Source organism: Thermobia domestica, chromosome 2 (assembly GCF_964235325.1).
Source record: "Thermobia domestica chromosome 2, izTheDome1.hap1.1, whole genome shotgun sequence".
NCBI classification, from domain to species: Eukaryota; Metazoa; Arthropoda; class Insecta; order Zygentoma; family Lepismatidae; genus Thermobia; species Thermobia domestica.
In genome coordinates, this window is record NC_137455.1 from 15,172,100 (window position 1) to 15,192,069 (window position 19,970).

Consider the following 19,970-nt stretch of genomic DNA (forward strand, 5'->3'; position numbering starts at 1 on the left):
CTAAATGTGCCCCCCGGAACATTTTTCCTGAAAGAACGACTGAACGCAATTGTGTGTTTGAAGTGTAATTCCAGCAAGTAAACACACTGTACATAGTTTTCTTGATAATATTACTGAACTGATTTTACATTCACTTTACATTTTCTTTTCTATATTTTGTGTCCTGAAAAGCCAAACAACTCTCAAGGATTGTGAACAGAGATATCTGGGTAGAGCCAAACAGCCTTTTGTAGATTAAATTATACTCTTTGATTATATTAATAAATAATTATATATCAGTCATTTATACGTTTATTGTAAATTTTGTAGTATAATGAAAAATTGTATTTGTATGGATTGCCCTTTAGTGAACTAAAATTGTATTTTTTTTTCATTTGTTCGGAATATTATAACGGATGGAGTAACTCACTGAGACGATGAGAGGCAAGCCTAGTTCAAGTGCGAGTGGAAGTTACTTTACACAATACAATAATAAGTTGAATTGTAGGGCGCTAACATCCCAGTGCAAATATATAGCCGGCGCATTTTCCCCTCTTTTTGGGGTAGGGCGCAAACATTCCAGTGCAAATATATTGCGAGTGCATTTTTTCCTATTTTTGTGGTAGGGCGCAAAATTCTCGCATTCAAGGAAAATATAATGTCCGTGAAGTTGACAAGCCACTTATGTCAGACTCCAATTTCGACTTTAAACGTCGCTAGTGCTACGTTAGTGTTCGATAGTGACGCAAATCGTTAGTACTCCAACTGCATGCCAACACGCCCACTTCTAAGAATCATCTCAAAAGTGAGGTTAACCATTAGAGCAAGTAAGTGCTCATTGGTGCCATTAACATTAACGTTAAAGCCTCCATCGTACGGCCCTTTGAGTAATAATAACACCACGTTTTTTGCTAGTCTCAATGCGTCCCTATATTCTCGCGAATATTCTGACGTGCCCAAGTTAGTTACTTTTTTTTTGGGACTATTGTTTATGTTATTGTTTATTGTTTATTGCTAGTCTGCAGAGTAGTCCTTACATTAATATGCCATTGTCCTTGATAATCATTGCGTATTTACAAGCAATTTGTTATTACTGTTAGAAGATATCAAAAAACAAGATAAAATATACTACTTAACGGTTCATATTTTTCTTTTACAGTACATAAACGATTAATAATAATAATAATAATAATAATAATAATAATAATAATAATAATAATAAGAAGAAGAAGAAGAAGAAGAAGAAGACTATTCCAGCATAAAAGTTATCAATTGCATTACACTGGCAACAAGCGACGCATATTTTAACTTCATAAAAAATCGTTTCTCACGATTTTCTGGAAAACTACGTATGATAACATCTTCATTATGTCAAGTTGTTTATCTCAGTGTAATATATGTCTTACCTCTGGACAATATCACAGTAAAACAAAAATTAAATATTAGGAGTACATCGTACTTTTGGACTACATCTCATTAACCATGGGAAGATTGAGTAGTGTATACTTTAAGATATAAGTTTCAGCTTAACTTGCATCATACATTCTTAGGATTACAAAAAGGAAATTTGTTCGTTTGCATTTGAACAAAATTCTTAGGATTACAAAAAGAAAAAATAATTTTTCCGAATTCCGGAATTTTTCCGAAATCCGGATTTTTTCCGAATTCCGGAATTTTTCCGAATTCCGGATTTTTTCCGAAATCCGGATTTTTTCCGAATTCCGGAATTTTTCCGAATTCCGGAATTTTTCCGAAATACGGATTTTTTCCGAATTCCGGAATTTTTCCGAAATCCGGATTTTTTCCGAATTCCGGAATTTTTCCGAATTCCGGAATTTTTCCGAATTCCGGAATTTTTCCGAATTCCGGAATTTTTCCGAAATCCGGATTTTTTCCGAAATCCGGAATTTTTCCGAATTCCGGAATTTTTCCGAAATCCGGAATTTTCCGATTTTACTTTCCGGATTCCGGAAAGTAAAAATTCCGGAATTGGCCATCCCTAGTTCAGACAGTCCTCTTTCTTACAGTAAATACACTTAGAAAAATAAATATGTTACTACTATTTAATATACATTATTGTAAAGATAATCTGCTACGCTGTAATATACTTTATCCACCAGGAATCTCTTGAGTTTCTTTTTTAAAACATTTATATTTTCTTCATTTTTTATTTCTCTGGGCAGCTTATTGTAAATTTGTACTCCATATGGCTTGGGCCTTCCTGTACTAATGTCAGTTTTGTAAAATATTGTCTTCTTTCATTTTGTTGTCTGGTATTATATACGTGATTTATTTGGGTTCCATCTTTCAGTTTAGCTGCATAGATTGCAGTTTAATATACATAAATAGATGGTAGGGTAAGGATGTGGTGCTGTTTAAATTTTTCTTTGCATGATGTTCTCATGTGTAGACCAAATATTATCCGTATTGCTTGCTTCTGTTTCATGAAGACTGCTTTGCTGCTTGAAGATTTGCCCCAGAAAATGATGCCGTAATTTAGTATAGGGTGTATAAGCCCGTAGTATACTTGGATCAAAGCTTTAGTATTTAACGTTTCTTTTAGTATCCTGAGTGTATAAAGTCTGGAATTTAATTTTACTATTATTTCTTTAACGTGGGTTTCCCAAGTTAGATTTTCATTTATATGTAATCCTAAAAATTTAATTTCATGGGTGAAATCTAGTTTTAGATTGGTCAACTTATTTTTGGTTTCTTTTATTTTCGTGTTTTGTTTTGTGTGAAAAAGTAGGTATTTTGTTTTTGTGTTGTTTATGCATAAGCAGTTACTTTCGAACCATTTTTTTGGCTTGATCCAATACTCTACATGTGTTGTTCCTTAGCTCACTTACGGTTTTACCCTCTACAATTACGCTTGTGGCCAAACCCAAACTATCACTTAACTTAGTATGATGTGCTTATTCCGTAGAAAATACGAAAACTCGATTTAGGGGCCGTTCAAAAGTTGTATGGCCCTGATCCAAAAACTAATTATTGGTCAAGATCGCAATCTTTTGATTTTTTTTTTTAATCATCCCTAATATTCTTGTGTAGGTAACTTATCTTTGTAGGACCGGGTAAAGTAGGTGATAGCTAGCAGGTAGAGTAAATCTGATTACACAGCACTACACAAAATATTTACAAAAAATTCGGGAAACAGTGATAAGCGCAGTTAGTAATGTTAGATTTACTACGATGTATTTTTTTTCTTTTTCTATTTATTGTGCAAAATAACTGTTTAGTGTGTAATAATAAATACACCTTGGAAAGAATGGAAGGAAATTCCTTGTTTTGCTTGTTTCATGTCCCGAGGACTAAAGGAGATGCAAGTAAACGATTATAATTATGGGGAATTTGAGAGACTTTGGTGGAATGAGAGTGCGCAAGTACCCAAGAAACTCTCAGACACGAGCTGTCCACTACAAACTCACTTGACCGGGAAGCGGACCAGTACCCCTTGCATCAGAGGTGAGCGTTCTGCCACTGAGCCACCGTGATTGTTCGAGAATCTACCACATTTCTGTATTTACTGTACTTATTCTTAACTTTTGTAATTCTTGAGGAGTCTCCTCAGGAGCGCATCCGGAGGGGGGCAATTGCCCCCTCAGAAGAGGAAACTTTATTATTATATATATATATATATATAAATAAAACCCACCCCGAAGTTTGGAGCCCTTAAAAATAGCAGTATGACAACCCACAGACCCCCCCCCAGAAGTCGGTCCTGGATCCGCCCCTGGGTCCCCTAAATATGCATATGTAATTCCAAAATTATGATTAAAATGAACCAAAAATTTCAAAATCTGAGTGTAAAAATGTTATCCATGACATGGGAGATGGATACTTTATTCTCTTGGTCCAATACATTGTTATATACATATCTTTGTAAGCGTTAATCGTTGTTAGGAACCTTCCATTCACTAGTTAGATTCAAGTGCAATGTCCCGTTTTTAGCACCAAGACTACAGGGGATGTGGACCTGCAGAATGAAATGTGATCTGAACTACTTGAACGCGTTCAATGCTCTGACGCGTAACTCGAGGGAGATGCCTTCTTGCCTTCCTTCTCAACTTACATGTCTGCCTCTGTGGAGAAAATTTTGTCTCAATATCTTATGTAGAAGGCAGTGATGATAGAAATGATCACTTCTGTCACTCCCCTCCCTTCCCCATGAATTGATTTTAACGTCCCTTTCAGCAGCGAGGCTATATGAGACGGGATCTACTGATTAACGTGGAATCCGTACCACATGAGCTCCCGCCGGAATCGAACCCAGGTCTTCCTAACCGTTAGCAACGGAGCTCTCCCCTCCCGCATGATTTCGAATCCTGGTCTTACCTCGAAGTTAACCTTTTTAAATCGTACTCAGTGCCGGATTAAGGTTTGGTGGGGCTTTAAGCTATTGAAAGGGGCCCTTTATACGTCAAGCTTTCTTTTTCAGCGACAAAATGCCGTTTCTTAGATTTGAATATATGTTATATACCAATTTATGAACATAATGGACATTTAAATGGAAACGAAGAGTCCATTATAAGCAGGGTTGGAAAAAGGGGCTACATTATAAACGTGACTGGATCAGGGGCGTCATTTCAGACTTCGCTTGGGGGGGGGGACAAGAGCACCACCGACATAAGACTTTCACGTTAGGCAATCTATTAAAGTATATATATAAACTCTTGGGGGGGGGGCAATTGCCCTCTCCTGCCACCCCTAAATTTGCCCCTGGACTGGATAACAGAAGCCACATTACAAGTGGGGTTAAGGGTAATAGTTAAGAACAGCTACTTCTCATCTCCCGTGCACGAGGATATATCTTACTGTTGCACTACCTAAACACCCTAAGTAGGTAATAGTTAAGAACAGCTACTTCTCATCTCCCATGCACGAGGATACATCTTACTGTTGCACTACCTAAATACCCTAAGTACAAGGGCAAGAACTCAGTCTATTACCTACTTTTTAACATCCTAGATAGTCAATGAATAATTCCTGAAAGTATGGCGTTTCTCGTCCTTCCCTAAATGGGAAATACGTCTCCTTAACTATAACCGTATGGAGTTTCTCGTCCTTCCCTAAATGGGAAGTACGGCTCCTTAACTATAACCAACAATTATTTGCTTTTCCTTGTTATTTGTAAATTACATTACAATCACTTTTTTTTTTTTTTTTTTTGCCCCCTAAGCAAGTAGGGCCCTTGTTTAGCTTATACGTAAATCCAGCACTGATTGTACTATTGGACTTTTGTATGTAGAATCAACACAAGTCACTGTATATACTACTAATACTAAAAAGAAACTACATGATGAAATCATGTTTACAGAATTTGGGCAAAAGTGCAGTTTGAGGAGAACATTAATAGGAATCAGTACTAAAACAAGCCCTGCGGGGCTTCTAAACCCCTTCGCTCGTTCAGCTATATTTTGTGAAGTAAGTAACACTAGAAATCTTATATTTGCAAGATTGAGGAAGAAACTAAAAAAATACCGAAAATCACTTGTTCTACTCAAAGTGCATTCTTACCCAGTGCATTCTTACCCAGAATTTTTATTTAACATTTCATTTTTTTATTTGTATATAAAACTCACCATATTTTAGGTTTATTCTATCCCGTCGCTTGCAAGCTAAAATCCATTTCTTAAGACATTCGCCTTTTTCTCGAGGAAATCTAAAGTATTTTATATTGGTTCCTTTAGTTTTTCTGTAGTGATTATTACAGCCAAACACTGCACAGTTAGGCATTCTCGATATCACTTAAGACAACCGAACAGAAAAGAATTTCCACTTGTCACTTCCAACTGCGCCTTTTCCCGTTATCCCCACTGTCCCTCGCCACTCACATGACGTCACAGCTACGACGGCACTCCACGCCACATGCGCACGCAATCACCTTCTAGTCATTCCACCATGGCTGGCGTGCTGACCTTGTTCGCCTCTTCACTCAAGTGAAAGCGAAAAGAACGAAGAAGCAATTGCAAAAGCAAGCTTGTCTGGCAGTTACGCTCGCTCTAAACACGAAGATGACGGCAACGAAAGAAAGAAAAGAAAGGGAAAAAAACGAAAATTAAAGACAATATGTGTGTGTCTTTTTTTAATGTCATTATGAAGAAAAAAGTGCATAGGCCTATTAGGATAACTGAAACAAGGCAAAACCATGTGGTACATTCATCAGAATTTCTTCCAAAACTATAAGCAATATACAAGGTGCGGCTATTTTGAAGATGGTACACGAGACTCAAATGTAAGAAAAATGCAAGAAAATTAATTTATTACTCTAAGTTGCTTTTTCCTTAATGAGAGCATTAGCAAAGTCCTCTTATTTCCATAGTTAACTGTACTCCATGTTTGTTTTTCTTTAATGTATTTATTATAAACATAGCTCCTACGTGGTTAAGCGTTTAGCGTACGCGCCTTCGGCGTAGGAGACCCGGGTTCGATTTAGTGTTGTCAACGGCTCAGTCACCAGCGAGCCGAGCCACAGCTCACCCAACCGAGCACGCACGAGCCCTCAACACAGTTGGGCCGAGCCGAGCCGAAGCTCACCTCAACCGAGACGGCGTGAGCTGAGCCGAACCGAGCCGAGTCAGTTGACATTGCTAGTTCAATTCCCGGTGGGAGCTTATGTAGTTCGGATTCCACGTTAATCAGTAAGTTCACGTCTGATATAGCTGCTGAAAGGGGCACTAAACACAAAATCAACTCATTATTATAAACATACTTCTCGATTCAATTGTCACAATTTTACATTAAAACAGGATATAGACGCAATGAGACAATTCTCGCAATGCCTAACAGCTTTAGGACATCGACATATTCAAAGTCATTTTTTTTTTCAGAAGTAGAGGACAAACAACTCTATATAAACAACCCACACCATACATTCAGTGGCGGATCGCGAGGGAAAACATACATCCTATTCTGGTATATACGAATTATGACATTACGTACCTTTTCTTTCCTTCGCTTTTAGCGATAAAATTATACTTTTTACCGACATGACTTTCCTCGCGATCTGCCACTGTAAAGTGTATGCAGGGTGTTTCAAAACAACACCGACAACGTTTGGGAAGTGATTCCTGACACCAAGATACGACGAGAAGTATAGACCAACCTGGGTGCACAAATGCTTCCTTTTGGAGTTATAGGCTGCCGAAAACATGACAAAATGAAATTTAGAAGTCTCTAAGTCCAAAACTATGGAACTTACTGTAGTCTGGTCAAGACTTCACTTCGGAACTAATATGTGCGCTATTCAAAAATACAGGTTTCAGAATCCTGTGGTACTCACGCAACAATTTTTATAGAGGAAGTTTGGCTACGGGTATATACCTTGAAGTACTCACCAACTACCTCTTTAAAAATTGTTGCGGAAGTACATTAGGATTCTGAAACATGGATATTTGGATGGGGCACATACGTTCCTAAATAAAGTCTTGACCCGACTCCGGTAGGTCCCATAGTATTGGAGCTATGGACCTTTAAAGTTCAATTTTTCGGCAGCCTGTAACTCCGAAAGGAGGCATTTGTGCACCCGCTTGGTCTGTACTTTTTCTCCTATCTTGGTGTCAGGAATCACCTCCCAAACGTTGTCGGTGTTGTTTTGAAACACTCTATATATATATGTAACGTTAACGCTCAAGTTACACTATCCGTTCAGACACATAACATGTCTAACAAAACTGTTGATAATTTTTCTAATCAGCTACTTTGCTCAGTGCTAGATACACTACACACCTTAGCATAACAGTACTGATTCTTGCATTCAACTTAAAACAAGCTGTTTCTAAAACGTTAAGTTTCTGAACGGATAATATAAATCAACCGTAACTCTTATTTTGAAATAACTGAACAATTTGTTTCTCAGAAAGAAAAACCTGTCAATGTTCTGCTGCGAAGGTTCCTCCGCAACCAAAATTTTGCACCTCCTTTTAAAACCATTAAACCAGCATCTAGTTGCGGAAAACTGCCTTTGAGGTAAATTCTCTGCGTTCGCCACATCTTCGTAGACACTTCGTGCTTTCTTACGAATAAGTTCCTCTGTTACCAAAAGACCCTTTTGTAATTGAATTAGAAGCCATTGTGTTAACACACTTTCCATCTTTTCAATAACTGGATCTTGATCACATGCCACCTCCGCACAAGTCAAACAAGGACCAATATTCTTAGCGGCTGCCAATCTTATCTGGTGTTCCGCCTTTTTAATATATCTCACGGTGGATTCGTTTATGCCAAAACGTCGTCCCACAGCAGACGCATTTATACCCTTCGCTAAAGTATTCAGCAGCTCAATTTTATCACTCAAACACAACTTTTTCAGACGCCGCCTGCCAAATTTCATTTCATTATCAACACTTTTCCTGTTGCTGGCCATACTTAATTCACCTTCACTTTCTTAGTGTCCCCTACTCTCACTTTTTAAAACCACAAACAAAATAATGTACTATCTTCGCTTATTATCCGCGAAATGGAATAGAAATATTCTTTAGTATACACAATAGTGCGTATGGAGTTTGGAATAACGGTACTCTTTTTGTAACGGCTTTGCAACACACAAACAAAAACGATTGCCAACTTCAGATTCCAACACAGCTCCACTACTACCTCCTCGCCCGCGAAAGAGAAGAAGAGGAAGTCGCGAAGTGTCACGAAGTTAGTCGCACAACAGCAACTGCTTTCCACGAGAGCTCACAATCAAGGTTGCCAATACAACTAAATTTGTATGCACTATTATTTTTCTTTCTCTTGAGGATAGAAGATCTTGCCTTGTCTATTCTGTTTTAGCACGTCTATTCTATCCAAACGCAAATTCTGTCCCATTAACCTAATGTAGCCAAGACTGTGTTATTAGGCCAGTAAAACAGTGTGTTTCTTTTCTGTAGTGATGCTTAGTCCGCCTGCCTTTGGTGCGCGTAGTTCGATTCCGGAGGAAGCACTGAATTTTGGCGTTCCAGAGGCGACTCGTATGGGAAGTCACACTGGTAAAAATTAATTTTTTCTTACTGTACTAATTGCTGCATACAACAATTAATACATTAGAATAATACATTGGAACAATTAATTAATACATTGCATTAATTAAAAGCGATAGAACTTTTAATTATTAGTGTGATTTTTTTTCACGAGCCGCGTCTGATATTGACCAAGCATTGTTAGATAATTAGAGCTACTTAAAGTAAATGGTATGGAGCTCTGGGAAGGTCAAAATAATGCCGATATATTGATCATACATCATTTATATGAAAAGTTATCTGGCCGGTCACAGCCCTTCGTGGACTGCAAAGCCAAAGAGTTTAGTGTGCAATCTCTAATTTTGAAATATTCAAATAATAATTGCAGATTAAATATATTTTTTTAAAAAAAAAGGCGGAAAAGAGACAGACAACTCACTATTTCTTCTTGGCAGACTGATCCAGAAATTTCATTTTATGCTCGTGAACCCAATATCTTCTGAGTGCCGCAACATTTCCTGCAGACTTCTGTTTTCTTACCCTTTTATAAGCATCTCTTAACGTTCTCCATCTACGCCTACACACGTCACCTGTAAAGCAGGGTACCTAGTCACACTATGTAACATCATGAAACACGCAAATACAGTACTAATCCACGATAGTTTTATCAGACGATTTTCCAGCGATTAAGACCAGAACTGCAGCATGAAAGGTAGATTTCAAATGGCGGAAGTTTTTTTTTTATTTTTTTATATTAACAATGAAACAAAGGACATAATTACGGTAACTCTTAAAGCAGAGACAAACATTTTGAACATGTTTATACAAACATATTCAACATGTTTATCAAATGACACCATGACTAACATAACAAAGATTATTTTTTTAAAATGGGGCATCAGTCATGGGATATTTGGATATCCATGGGACATCTATTTTTTTATGAATAAAGTTCACATGATATCATGTGGCAATATACATTTCTGCTTATGTCCCGGAAACGATACTTCCTGTGGAACATTTATGGACTCTCTGCTCTAATACTAAAAGATTGCTTTTGGGTGTCCAAGTAATGCCCCGTGGAGGTTATCCCGTTGAAACCAAAAATAAATCCCGTAGATATTTCCATTATCTTTAAAAGATTCTACTGTGACAGGCATATCTCATTGAAATACAAAAGAAATTCCATGAATATTTCTATTATCCTTTAAGTTTCTACTCTGACAGGCATGCCCCATTGAAAAGCAAAGGAATCCCGTGAATATTTCCATTATCTTAGTTTCTCCTGCGAGCCTGAATGTCACGGGATATGCTATATGGAAACCTGTAAACTCGCACTGTTTATTCAGATTTTGAAAATTATCGAGTAATTTATGGCACTTGAATAAAATTTCTTCGAATATTGACATGGAAAGAATGAAAAAGAATAACTCACCATATTCTCTAACAATGTATAAGCAGTACCCTTGATTTTTAGTGTAGTTTCAAAACACAATTCTACATTGCTAGCGTTTAATTTCGTGCCGTACCGTGGAAAATCAGTGCCCGGGAAGAGAGTATATGACGGCGCCCCCGTACCGTCAATAGGGATGCGCACGAGTCGAGAGTCGAGATATGTCTCGAGTCTCGATTCGAATCGAACCGAATTCGAGTCGAGACTGCTCGTAAAAATCTCGACTCGACTCGAATGTCTCGAAAATCTTTCTATGATTTTAATATTTTGAAGAAATTCATTCAGAAACAGCCTTGAAACCAATTCCAGCATTTACTATTTCAGAAAGATACAGAACGCATAAACTTAATAGTTAATCTTTCGAGATCAAGATTTAATTATCAGCTCAATTCACTTAATTAGTGAAGTGCTGGCCGTGTGTAGAATGGGGTAGGCGCACGATCTATCTGAGTTTGACCGAGGGCAGGTTGTAATGGCCCAGAGACTTGGCACGAGAATTTCGGAAACTATAGGACTTTCGGGTGCTCGAGTTGTGCTGTGGTGTCTTCTTCAACAAGTGTCGAAACCAAGGGGAAACGACGTCCAAACGTCGAGAGGTTGGACGCCCCCACCTCATTACAGATGTCGGACGTCCTAGACTGGCCAGACTGGTAAAATAGGACAGGCAGCGAACTGTGGCGGAACTAACATCAGACTTTACAAAGTAGTCGTCGCTGGACAAAGTACAAGTGTGTCTGAACACACAGTGCACCGAACACTCCTAACGATGGGGCTCCGCAGCCGACGACTCATCCATGTGCGAATGTTAACACCACGACATTGACAACTACGACTGAAATGAACACGTGACCTTCGCGCAGTGGCAGAGCGTTACATTGTCTGATGAATCCTGATACCTTCTTCATCATGACCATGGGAAAGTGTGAATCCGCCGTGTTCCAAGGGAACAGCTCCTTGACACCTGTGCCGTGGGATGGAGACAAGCTGGTGGCGGGTTAATTATGCTCTGGGGAACATTCACGTGAGAATCCATCTGTCTAGTGGAGATGGAGCAAGGTATCATGACGGTCGAGGCGTATCGCACACTGCTTGCAGACTACACCCCTTTATGATCATGTTTCCCAACGGTTATGGCATTCTTCGACAAGATAATGCACCATGTCACAAGGCCAGGAGTGTGATGGAGTGGTTCAAGGAACACAGGGGCGAGTTCCAAGTGATGTACTGGCACCTCAATTTGACAGATCTGAACCCAATCAAACACATCTGGGATGTGATTGAACGTGACGTCAGAGTGCATCGCACCTCTCCCCAAAATTTACGGGAACTAGGTAACCAGTTTGTGTACATGTGGTGCCAACTCTCTCCAGCAACCTACCAAGGATCATTGCGTCCATGTCAAGACGCGTCGCCGTTGTTACCCGTGCCAAAGGTGGACATATTGACAATTAGGTAGGTAGTCACAATGTTCTAGCTGATGTGTACGTATATTTTAACTCTTATATTTTGTCTCGACTCGAATTTCGAGACGTCTTGTCTCGAATCCGAGTCGAGTCGAGACAGAAACATTTTCGAGTCGAGACATTTCTCGAGACAGGCTTAAATCTCGATTCATGCGCATCCCTAACCATCAACAATTTGACGAAGGGTCGTATCTCAAAGTCTCATTTCTTCGAACTCAAAGAAAGAAAGAAATAATAATTACGTAGACAGGAAAGCAATTGAATATGTAATAATTCGTCACCTATTTCAGATAATAAGTATGTCGAATATATGAGCAATTATTGCATATTTAATTTTTTCCTCCTCTGTGGAATTATATTTCTTTCTTTATATCTGAAAAAGTGAAATTTTGAGATATGACCCTTCGTCAAATCGTTAACGAATGAGTGAGGTCAACAGACCAGCCGCGAAACGCCACCATGCTTGGCGCGAAATCCGACCCTGGTCAAATTAAATATTAAATTGAAAGATACTGCTGTTGATCTAAAATATTCCAAGAAATTTTTCTTCTCTTGCGCCCCCTTACTTAGGCGCCCGGGGCCGTCGCCTTGCTCGTCCTCCCACGGCACGGCACTGGTTTAATTTTTTTAAAAATGGCCAAAGATGATATGTATATATTGTCGGTACATCTTACTGAGATGGACAAAATCATATCAGTGTAAAATTTAATGCATAATTTTCGAGATAATCTTCATGTTATGTAAACCTAAAAATTGATGATGTGCAAGAGCTACACCACACACTAAGATGAAACTACTACTATAAATTAAATCTTACAGTTTAACGTCCCACAATTATGTTCTTTAGGCTAAGGGAGACGATGATTGAGGCAATTGAATGATAATGGAAGAATTGATGGAATGAATTATTCTTTTTTAAGATTATGGGGTCGCCTACCAGCTGTTAAAAATCACTCACTCACTCAAGAAACCCGACAATTCACCGACGGAGACAAAACTTCATTAGATTTTATTCTGCCCAGTGCCGTGTCGTGTGGAGGGGGCGGGCAGGGCGACAGCCCCTGGCGCCGAAGTAAGGGGGCGCAAAATTCAGTAGGAAAAAGAAAAGCAGAGAAGAGAGAAAAATTACTTGGAATATTTTTTATCAGTACAAACTAGTAGTACTTAAATCCTCTTCCTGCTTTAGGAAATGGTCCTCTAACTACTCATGTTAGGAAAATGCACGTGCACATACCTAAAATGGAAGGAAAAAAGTAACAAAAAGTGTTCGAAATTAAGGAAAAGCAACGTTTATTTTTTTAAAATGTTCTTACGCTTCGCGCCAGCCATAGGGGCGCTTCGTTGTTATTCTGTCGACATCACTCATTATGTACGGGGGCGCCGTCATATACCCTCGTCCCGGGCGCTGATTTCCACGGTACAGCACTGATTATATCTAGCATCGGCACCGACTTGTGAAAACTTCGGGGAAGGAAGAGGGCGTTCGAGGAGATGTGTTTCGCTTTCAGATATGCATTTAAACATCTAAACAAAAAGTATCCAAATCCTAAAGGGGGCCACGTCCCCTCAGGATCAGCAACCATGCTGTCAAGCTAATCAATTCTGAATTGTTACTCCCACCTTCTAAAACAGTTGTTTATATGTTGTATTATCCTCCCATTTTCTTGGTCTAGTCAGGGGTCTGTTTGCTCCAAGTTTCCTAACTAACATTATACGCACCATGCTCGTATTAACCATCCAAAACACTGTCAACGACCATCTTACACAATTCGACTTACATCTGTGCGATAATGGGTACCAATTACAATGTACAGCAGTATGTAGCTTTTTTTAAAAAAAAAAATCCTCTTTGTCCAGCTCTTCTAGTGCCAAATATTTTTCACAATCCGTGTTTATTTGACTATAATGTGCGTCAGCAACCAAGTTTCCCATCCATATAATAAAACAGGCAGGATTATCCTTCTAACAACTTTTAGTATTAAAAGGTGTGAATATAAAGAGCACAGGAATAATAATACCTATATACACGGCCTGAAAAATTCCGGACGCCAGATTATCTTCACATATGAAACTCGTGTCAAGCTTTTCTTGACGTTAGCAATCTCAATTTTCTGATATCTATTTGCTTGGGTGAATTAAAAACAAATTATAAGAAATTAATTATAAAGTTTTAAGTTTGCAATTTGCCTTAACCCTTAACATCAATTGCACATCATTAGATGAGTTTCATCCATGCAGAACGGTACACAATCGGCAATTCAATGCTAAAACTACAAAACATATGGGCACAAAACACATAGGCTTACTGCTGCTTCGTAAACCTTCTCTTATATTGCTTTCACTGCTTTGATTTCTGTTAGGCCTACCTTCTAAAGATAGCCTGTCCAATAAGGTAAGCTTCTGGTATTTAAGCCAGTTATTATAACTTATGAACCTGACTTCCTAAACATAATACAAAATTTACCATTTTTCTTTTGGTTGTTTTCCAGAAGTGAAAGCAGATAATGAAATGCAACAAGCATAGATAATGTTATTCTACAACAGAAAATATGAACCGGAAGAATTATCAGTGTTAGGATCCATAGAAATTACAGTGTTGCCACTTGCCAGAATAACGATTCCCCAAAAATCTAAGTTAAGGCAGCAACATAAAGAACGAACTCAACTGCATTTGATTACGTATCATCTTGCCTTGGTATCCTGTGAACTACTTTTTAAATAATAGTTTATTATTTTGTAATAAACAAAATAGTTTTAACATACAGTTATTAAAATTAAATAATAATATTTAAAAAGTAGTTCACAGGATTCTAAAACAACATGATACGTAATCAAATGCAGTTGAGTTCGTTCTTCATGTCACTGCCTAAATTTAGATTTTTTGGGAATAGTCGTTCTGGCAACACTGAAACGTTTTCAGGTTCATATTTTCTGTTGTAGAATAACATTATCTATGGTTGTGGTAAGCTGCATTTCATTATCTCCTTTCACTTATGAATAAACAGGCAAAAGAAAAATGGTAAATTTTGTATTTTTAGTATGTCAGGCTCTTAAGGCCAAATACGTAAGCCTACGTGTTGTTATACGGTAATTATTGTTTTTATTACTGATATTATTAGTAGTAATAATAGTATTAGTAGCATTACAACTAAATGTAGCCAGAGTCGGTAGTATGACCATGTAATCCAAGTCTCTTGGAGGCGAGATAATGTGGTGAGGAACGGCTTATATGGTTTATGTACAATTATTGTGGTGCATGGTTTTCAGAACTGATCCTTAGATCACAAGAAAAACTTTCGAGCCATGTCTATACATATTTACACTTAAGAAATACGATATGACTATGAACTTATGAAGTCTTTCTGTCATAAACACCATATCCACACCTTTCTCAAATCAATCTCATTACCTCTGGTGCATGGGGTCCATGGTTCGATCCCCGGTCAGGTTAAGTTTGTGGTGGACAACATTGTGTCCGTGTGTTTTCTCGGGGTACTCCAGTTTCTTTCCACTTTTTCATTCCACCAACCATCATTATTCACTTGTTTTAATAACGGAACGTTAAACTGAAAGATTTCAAATCGATCTCATAGTCCCTTCTAGATCTCTGGGTTCCATAATATGTTCTCCAAATTATAACTTTGCTACTCATTTTCTTTCCTCGGGGCCGCGGTGGCTCAGTGGTAGAGCGTTCACCTCTGGTGCTTGGGGTCCCGGGTTCGATCCCAGCCCCCGCCAAGTGAACTTTGTGGTGGACAAACACCGTGTGCGTGGGTTTTCTCGGGGTTCTCCCGTTTCCTCCCACTTCCTTCATTCCCCCATTTCATTCATTACTCATTATCACCGCCTCCTTTAGCCTAACCGGCATAACCGTGGGACGTAAAACTCAAAGATTTCATTTCATTTTTTTCATTTTTATTTTCTTTCCTATTTTTCTTTTTTCTTTTTCTTTTTTTTTTTAAGAAAAGGGAGATAATGCTATTTTTATGTTAGAATTAATTAATTTTCACGTACGACAAGCATTTCCTTATTTTTCAACTATTGAGTACCTTCATGGCTAGCGTTTAGCGTGCGTGGGAAACCTGGGTTCGATTCCCAGCGGGAGCTCATGTGGTTTACATTCCACATTAAGTTGTAGGTCCAAGTCACATATACTCTCGCTGCTGAAACGAACGCTAAACTTATAATCAACTCAAGTCATCTACTAGCTCTATTCAATGTTATTGTAATCTCTAAACAACGAATTCTGTTAATAATAATAAGCTTGTACTTGAACCAATAGTGGCGATATGGATGTTGACCATATGTAATATAGCAAATCATGCATATTAAATACTAGAAATATCAGGCGTAATATAGCAACCATGGAGACAAGGGCGCCAATTTCTCTGTATTTTTGGGGGGGGGAATTAAGATGCAGACGGTATATATATGAAGATTTTAAGACAAATTGCACTCAAATTATGCGAAATATTGTATAGTCATAAATACAATAGGGGAGCCTACATGACCTTTGGGGCGGTCCAGGCCCCCTCGCCCCCCAGGATCGCCGCCCTTGCATGGAGATGCTCCGCCTAGATTTTTTTTTTTTTTTTTTTTTTTTTTTGTGCCCTTGCTTCTATCGTAAATCGAAATGGGATCTCCCGACCTGAACATACAGAATATTGTTTCTGGAAATAACTATTTTAGCCAGTTCCCGTCATCATGGCCCTTACCGCCGCCACTGACTCTACTATATTGACCTTTATAATAGTTCTTAAATTTTTATACCCTCTCCACAACAAAACAAAAGTATTACACCTAAGTTTTTCCGGTAGTGCTTACCTTGTTTACCCAACGTCTGTCCAATAAACTGCCACACTGCACCACGAAATTCCTTATCCTTGTATCCTGGATGGTTGATGTCATACAAAATAGGATTCTGAGCAACAAGGTCGATTAGGATTTCCTCTTCTTCTCTAAGAAATGCACGTCGAAACCGAAGCGGCATGTTGTGCGAAATTATACAATTGAAATTCTTCGCCAAAGTTGTGATAAACAACAGAGTTTTCAAGTTGTTTTCCTGCACAGAGCTACCTCGATTACTCGTCTAACGGTAAGCAGAAGGGAGTGCAGTGTTCATGCTGCGGCAGTGAAAATTCCGCTCTCATGTGGGAGAGGGGAGTAATATTCCACTCGCCCACTCAAGAGGGGAACATGTTTTCTCTCAAGGTAACGTGAACGTGGAAGGAAAGTAGTTTCAGCCGATGGCAACAAGCGTTATTTCTCTCGTTCTGCGCAGCGCTGCATTAGATTCTCTGATAGTCACTGCATTCCCACTGCACGCTGCATTCATATTGATTTTTTCTCTCTTGCTCACAAATAGATAAGTTGCTTGGAAATGCAACCTAACTCAATGCAGTGCGACAACTCTAAGTACAATCCAGAAAATATGCCCTATGTGAATTAAAATAGCAGATTATACACTTTTTGGGGGAGGGAGGGACAGCTATCACTTCAAAAATCGGATGTATTAAAGAAATTTGTGACAGAAAATATCATACCATATTATTTGAATAAAGTGGCCCCGCGTAGGGTAGTCGCTCTTGCCTTCGGTGCAAGCGGTCCCGGGTTCGATTCCCGGTGGAGACACTCGGTCGAAAAAGTATAAAAGGCTTTTTCAGGTCAGAAATCCTGAATGAGGCTTTCCTAGGTTTTCCTCATTCACACCAGGCAAATGCCGGGGTGGTACCTAACTTATAGGTTCCAGCCACTTCCTTCCCTTTCCCCGGCTAGTGTGCTCGCTGATTGACGTCATTCCTCATACGTAAGGGGCTAAATGGCCATAAATACCAAAAGACCCGAAATCTAAATTCTAAAACCATTAATTGAATAAGGGTTTTACTTGCATCAATACGATATTTCTGGTTACAAGAGAAGAAGAATTAACCTTATCGGTAGCAAATGTAAACATTTAAAAAGCTTTCCTCAAAGATTCTAGGCCTATTTTCTTTACATGTGAGAGGAACTGTTATCATTATTGCACAGTAGTTTTTATATTTCTTTCTCTTTTCTTTTTTCTTTTTTAAAACTTATTTACGGCTTTTTGGCGCATAAGATTCAGCTCGAGGTGAAAAAAAAAGAAAGGACATGGAAAGAAACCGCCCAGAAGTTTATTTCTATGGTGACAGCCCGGTATTAACCTGATGTGATTGAGGAAGAAACCTTGAAAAATCTATTCAGGATTGCCGGCAGCGAAGTTTGAACACACACTCCCGAATGTGAAGCCAACTTTCTACCTCGCTGGTAAGACAATAAGGGACGAAAAAAGCTGGAATAGAAAGACAGTATCTGTAGCCTTCATTAAGTATTCCAGGGTATAACAAGTTAACACGTTGTAAATTATTATACAGAGCGTTTCAAAACAACACCGACAACGTTTGGAAGGTGATTCCTGACACCAAAAGACAAAAACTATACACCAACCTGGGTGCACAAATGCTTCTTTTCGGAGTTATAGGCTGCCGAAGACACGAAAAATTGAACTTTAAAGGTCTATAGTTCCAAAACCATGGGACACACCGCAGCTGAGTCAAGCCTTCACTTAGGAACTAGTATGTGTCCTATCCAAATATCCATATTTCAAAAAATCCTGCCGTACTTCTGCCACTTTTTTTTTTTTTTTTTTTTTTTTTTTTTTAAGAGGGAGTTTTCGATTACTTGAATTTATATTCCAATGGCCATACTCCCAGGTTAGTCTATACTTTTTGTCTTATCTTGGTATCAGGATCGAAATGATCGAAACTGACCGATATCAGAGAACGCTTCAGTAATAATAAACAGTGATTGACTAACGGATGTTTGTGGCCAATCCTTTCGATATTGAGATCTCGAAAAACCACAAGTGCTAGAAACATGCCGTTTTCGCTGGTCGACTCCAAATTTTGTGTAATTTGCCAGTTCTCATTGAAATTTCACAAAAAAAAAGTCTTTATTTTTCTATTCCACATTTTAGGCGTCGTTTTGACCCTATTAGTTTAATATTGCCACTAGGACGTTAAGGTTGATATCCTTGTGAAAAGCAACCAGTAGAAGAGCTACGTATAGCGGGTTGATGGGTATTGCAGGCGTTTTGTTTTAATCTGAATGAGAAAACCTTATTGCAAGCTGGGAAAATTTCGAAGGTTTGTGGACCCACAATGAGGCGTACTCGAATATGGGATTATAAGAAAAATATTTCAATTTGGTATCATCTATCACTTATCTTAGGGTGACCAGATTCTAACAAGCGAAAAGTACGACAGAAATATAATAGTATACTTAGGTATGATAGTTTACTGCGTTGGCAATACGCATATCCTTACTTCATTTAACGTTAACCTTAACTTAATCATTCATTTTTGAAAAAAAAAAAAAGTACTGAACAAAAGTATTGAAGGAATTCAACACAATTCCAAATGCTTTCATACTGACTAAGTGGTTTATTTTTTGAATGTCGAGTGAAACTTCATGTTGGGCTAAAGATAGGTATGCGCACGAGACAAGATTTGTGGCTGTCTCGACTCGAAAATGTGCTGTAAAAGTAATGTCTCAGCGACTCGAAAAATGTATATTTTTCTATTGGAAGAGCCGTGTCTCGACTCGAATTTTGTCAGGAAAACCCTGTCTCGAATCGTCTCGTGCGCATCCCTAGCTAAAGACTTTTTTTTTTTTTAATCGATTCTCGGAGCGTGGTATTATTTTAAGAAATGAGATAAAAATTTAGACTGGCACGAGGGAACTTCTACTTAGCATCACTGTCATCAGTTGAAAAAGAAACCTTTCCTTCCTTACCGATATCTCAACAAGCCCTTCTCAGTTAAAAAAAAAAAAAAATGTTGTAAAACAATGATTTGTTGATTGTTCTCCTTCCCTAGTCTTTTGAAGAGTGTTAAAAAACATAGCGGTTTATCATTCAGAAAAAGAGTGCCTGTGATTCAAAATGTTGAGTGAAACATTAAAATATTGCAAATAAGTTAACTCAGGACATTTCGCACGATATTTTAAAAAAGAAGGACTTTTGTCAATTTTCTAGGCGTCTTCGCAACACGCAGGACAACTCTTTGAAAAACAGTACTGAACTGCGAAAATCAGTACGTCTGGTCACCCTACTTA

The 19,970-nt window shown here is 38.4% G+C and overlaps 1 protein-coding gene across 15 annotated transcripts in view; it reads right to left on the bottom strand.

Moving 5' to 3' along the window:
- Positions 1 to 19,970, bottom strand: part of LOC145670574 (uncharacterized) — a 216,704-nt gene that overhangs the window by 56,862 nt on the left and 139,872 nt on the right. Inside the window, exons 1-2 of one of the 15 annotated variants that reach the window (XM_081739423.1) lie at positions 16,662 to 17,043; positions 9,361 to 9,511 (exon numbers count right to left, since the gene is read on the bottom strand). The exons of 9 other annotated variants lie outside the window; for them this stretch is intronic. In XM_081739423.1, coding sequence (XP_081595549.1) covers positions 9,361 to 9,511; positions 16,662 to 16,827 — 317 coding nt within the window. In that variant the 5' untranslated portion in view covers positions 16,828 to 17,043. Of the gene's footprint in view, positions 1 to 5,561; positions 5,866 to 7,847; positions 8,607 to 9,360; positions 9,512 to 16,661; positions 17,046 to 19,970 lie in introns of those variants that run through there. 5 more of the 15 variants (XM_081739418.1, XM_081739438.1, XM_081739389.1 and 2 more) reach the window with 5 other exon arrangements.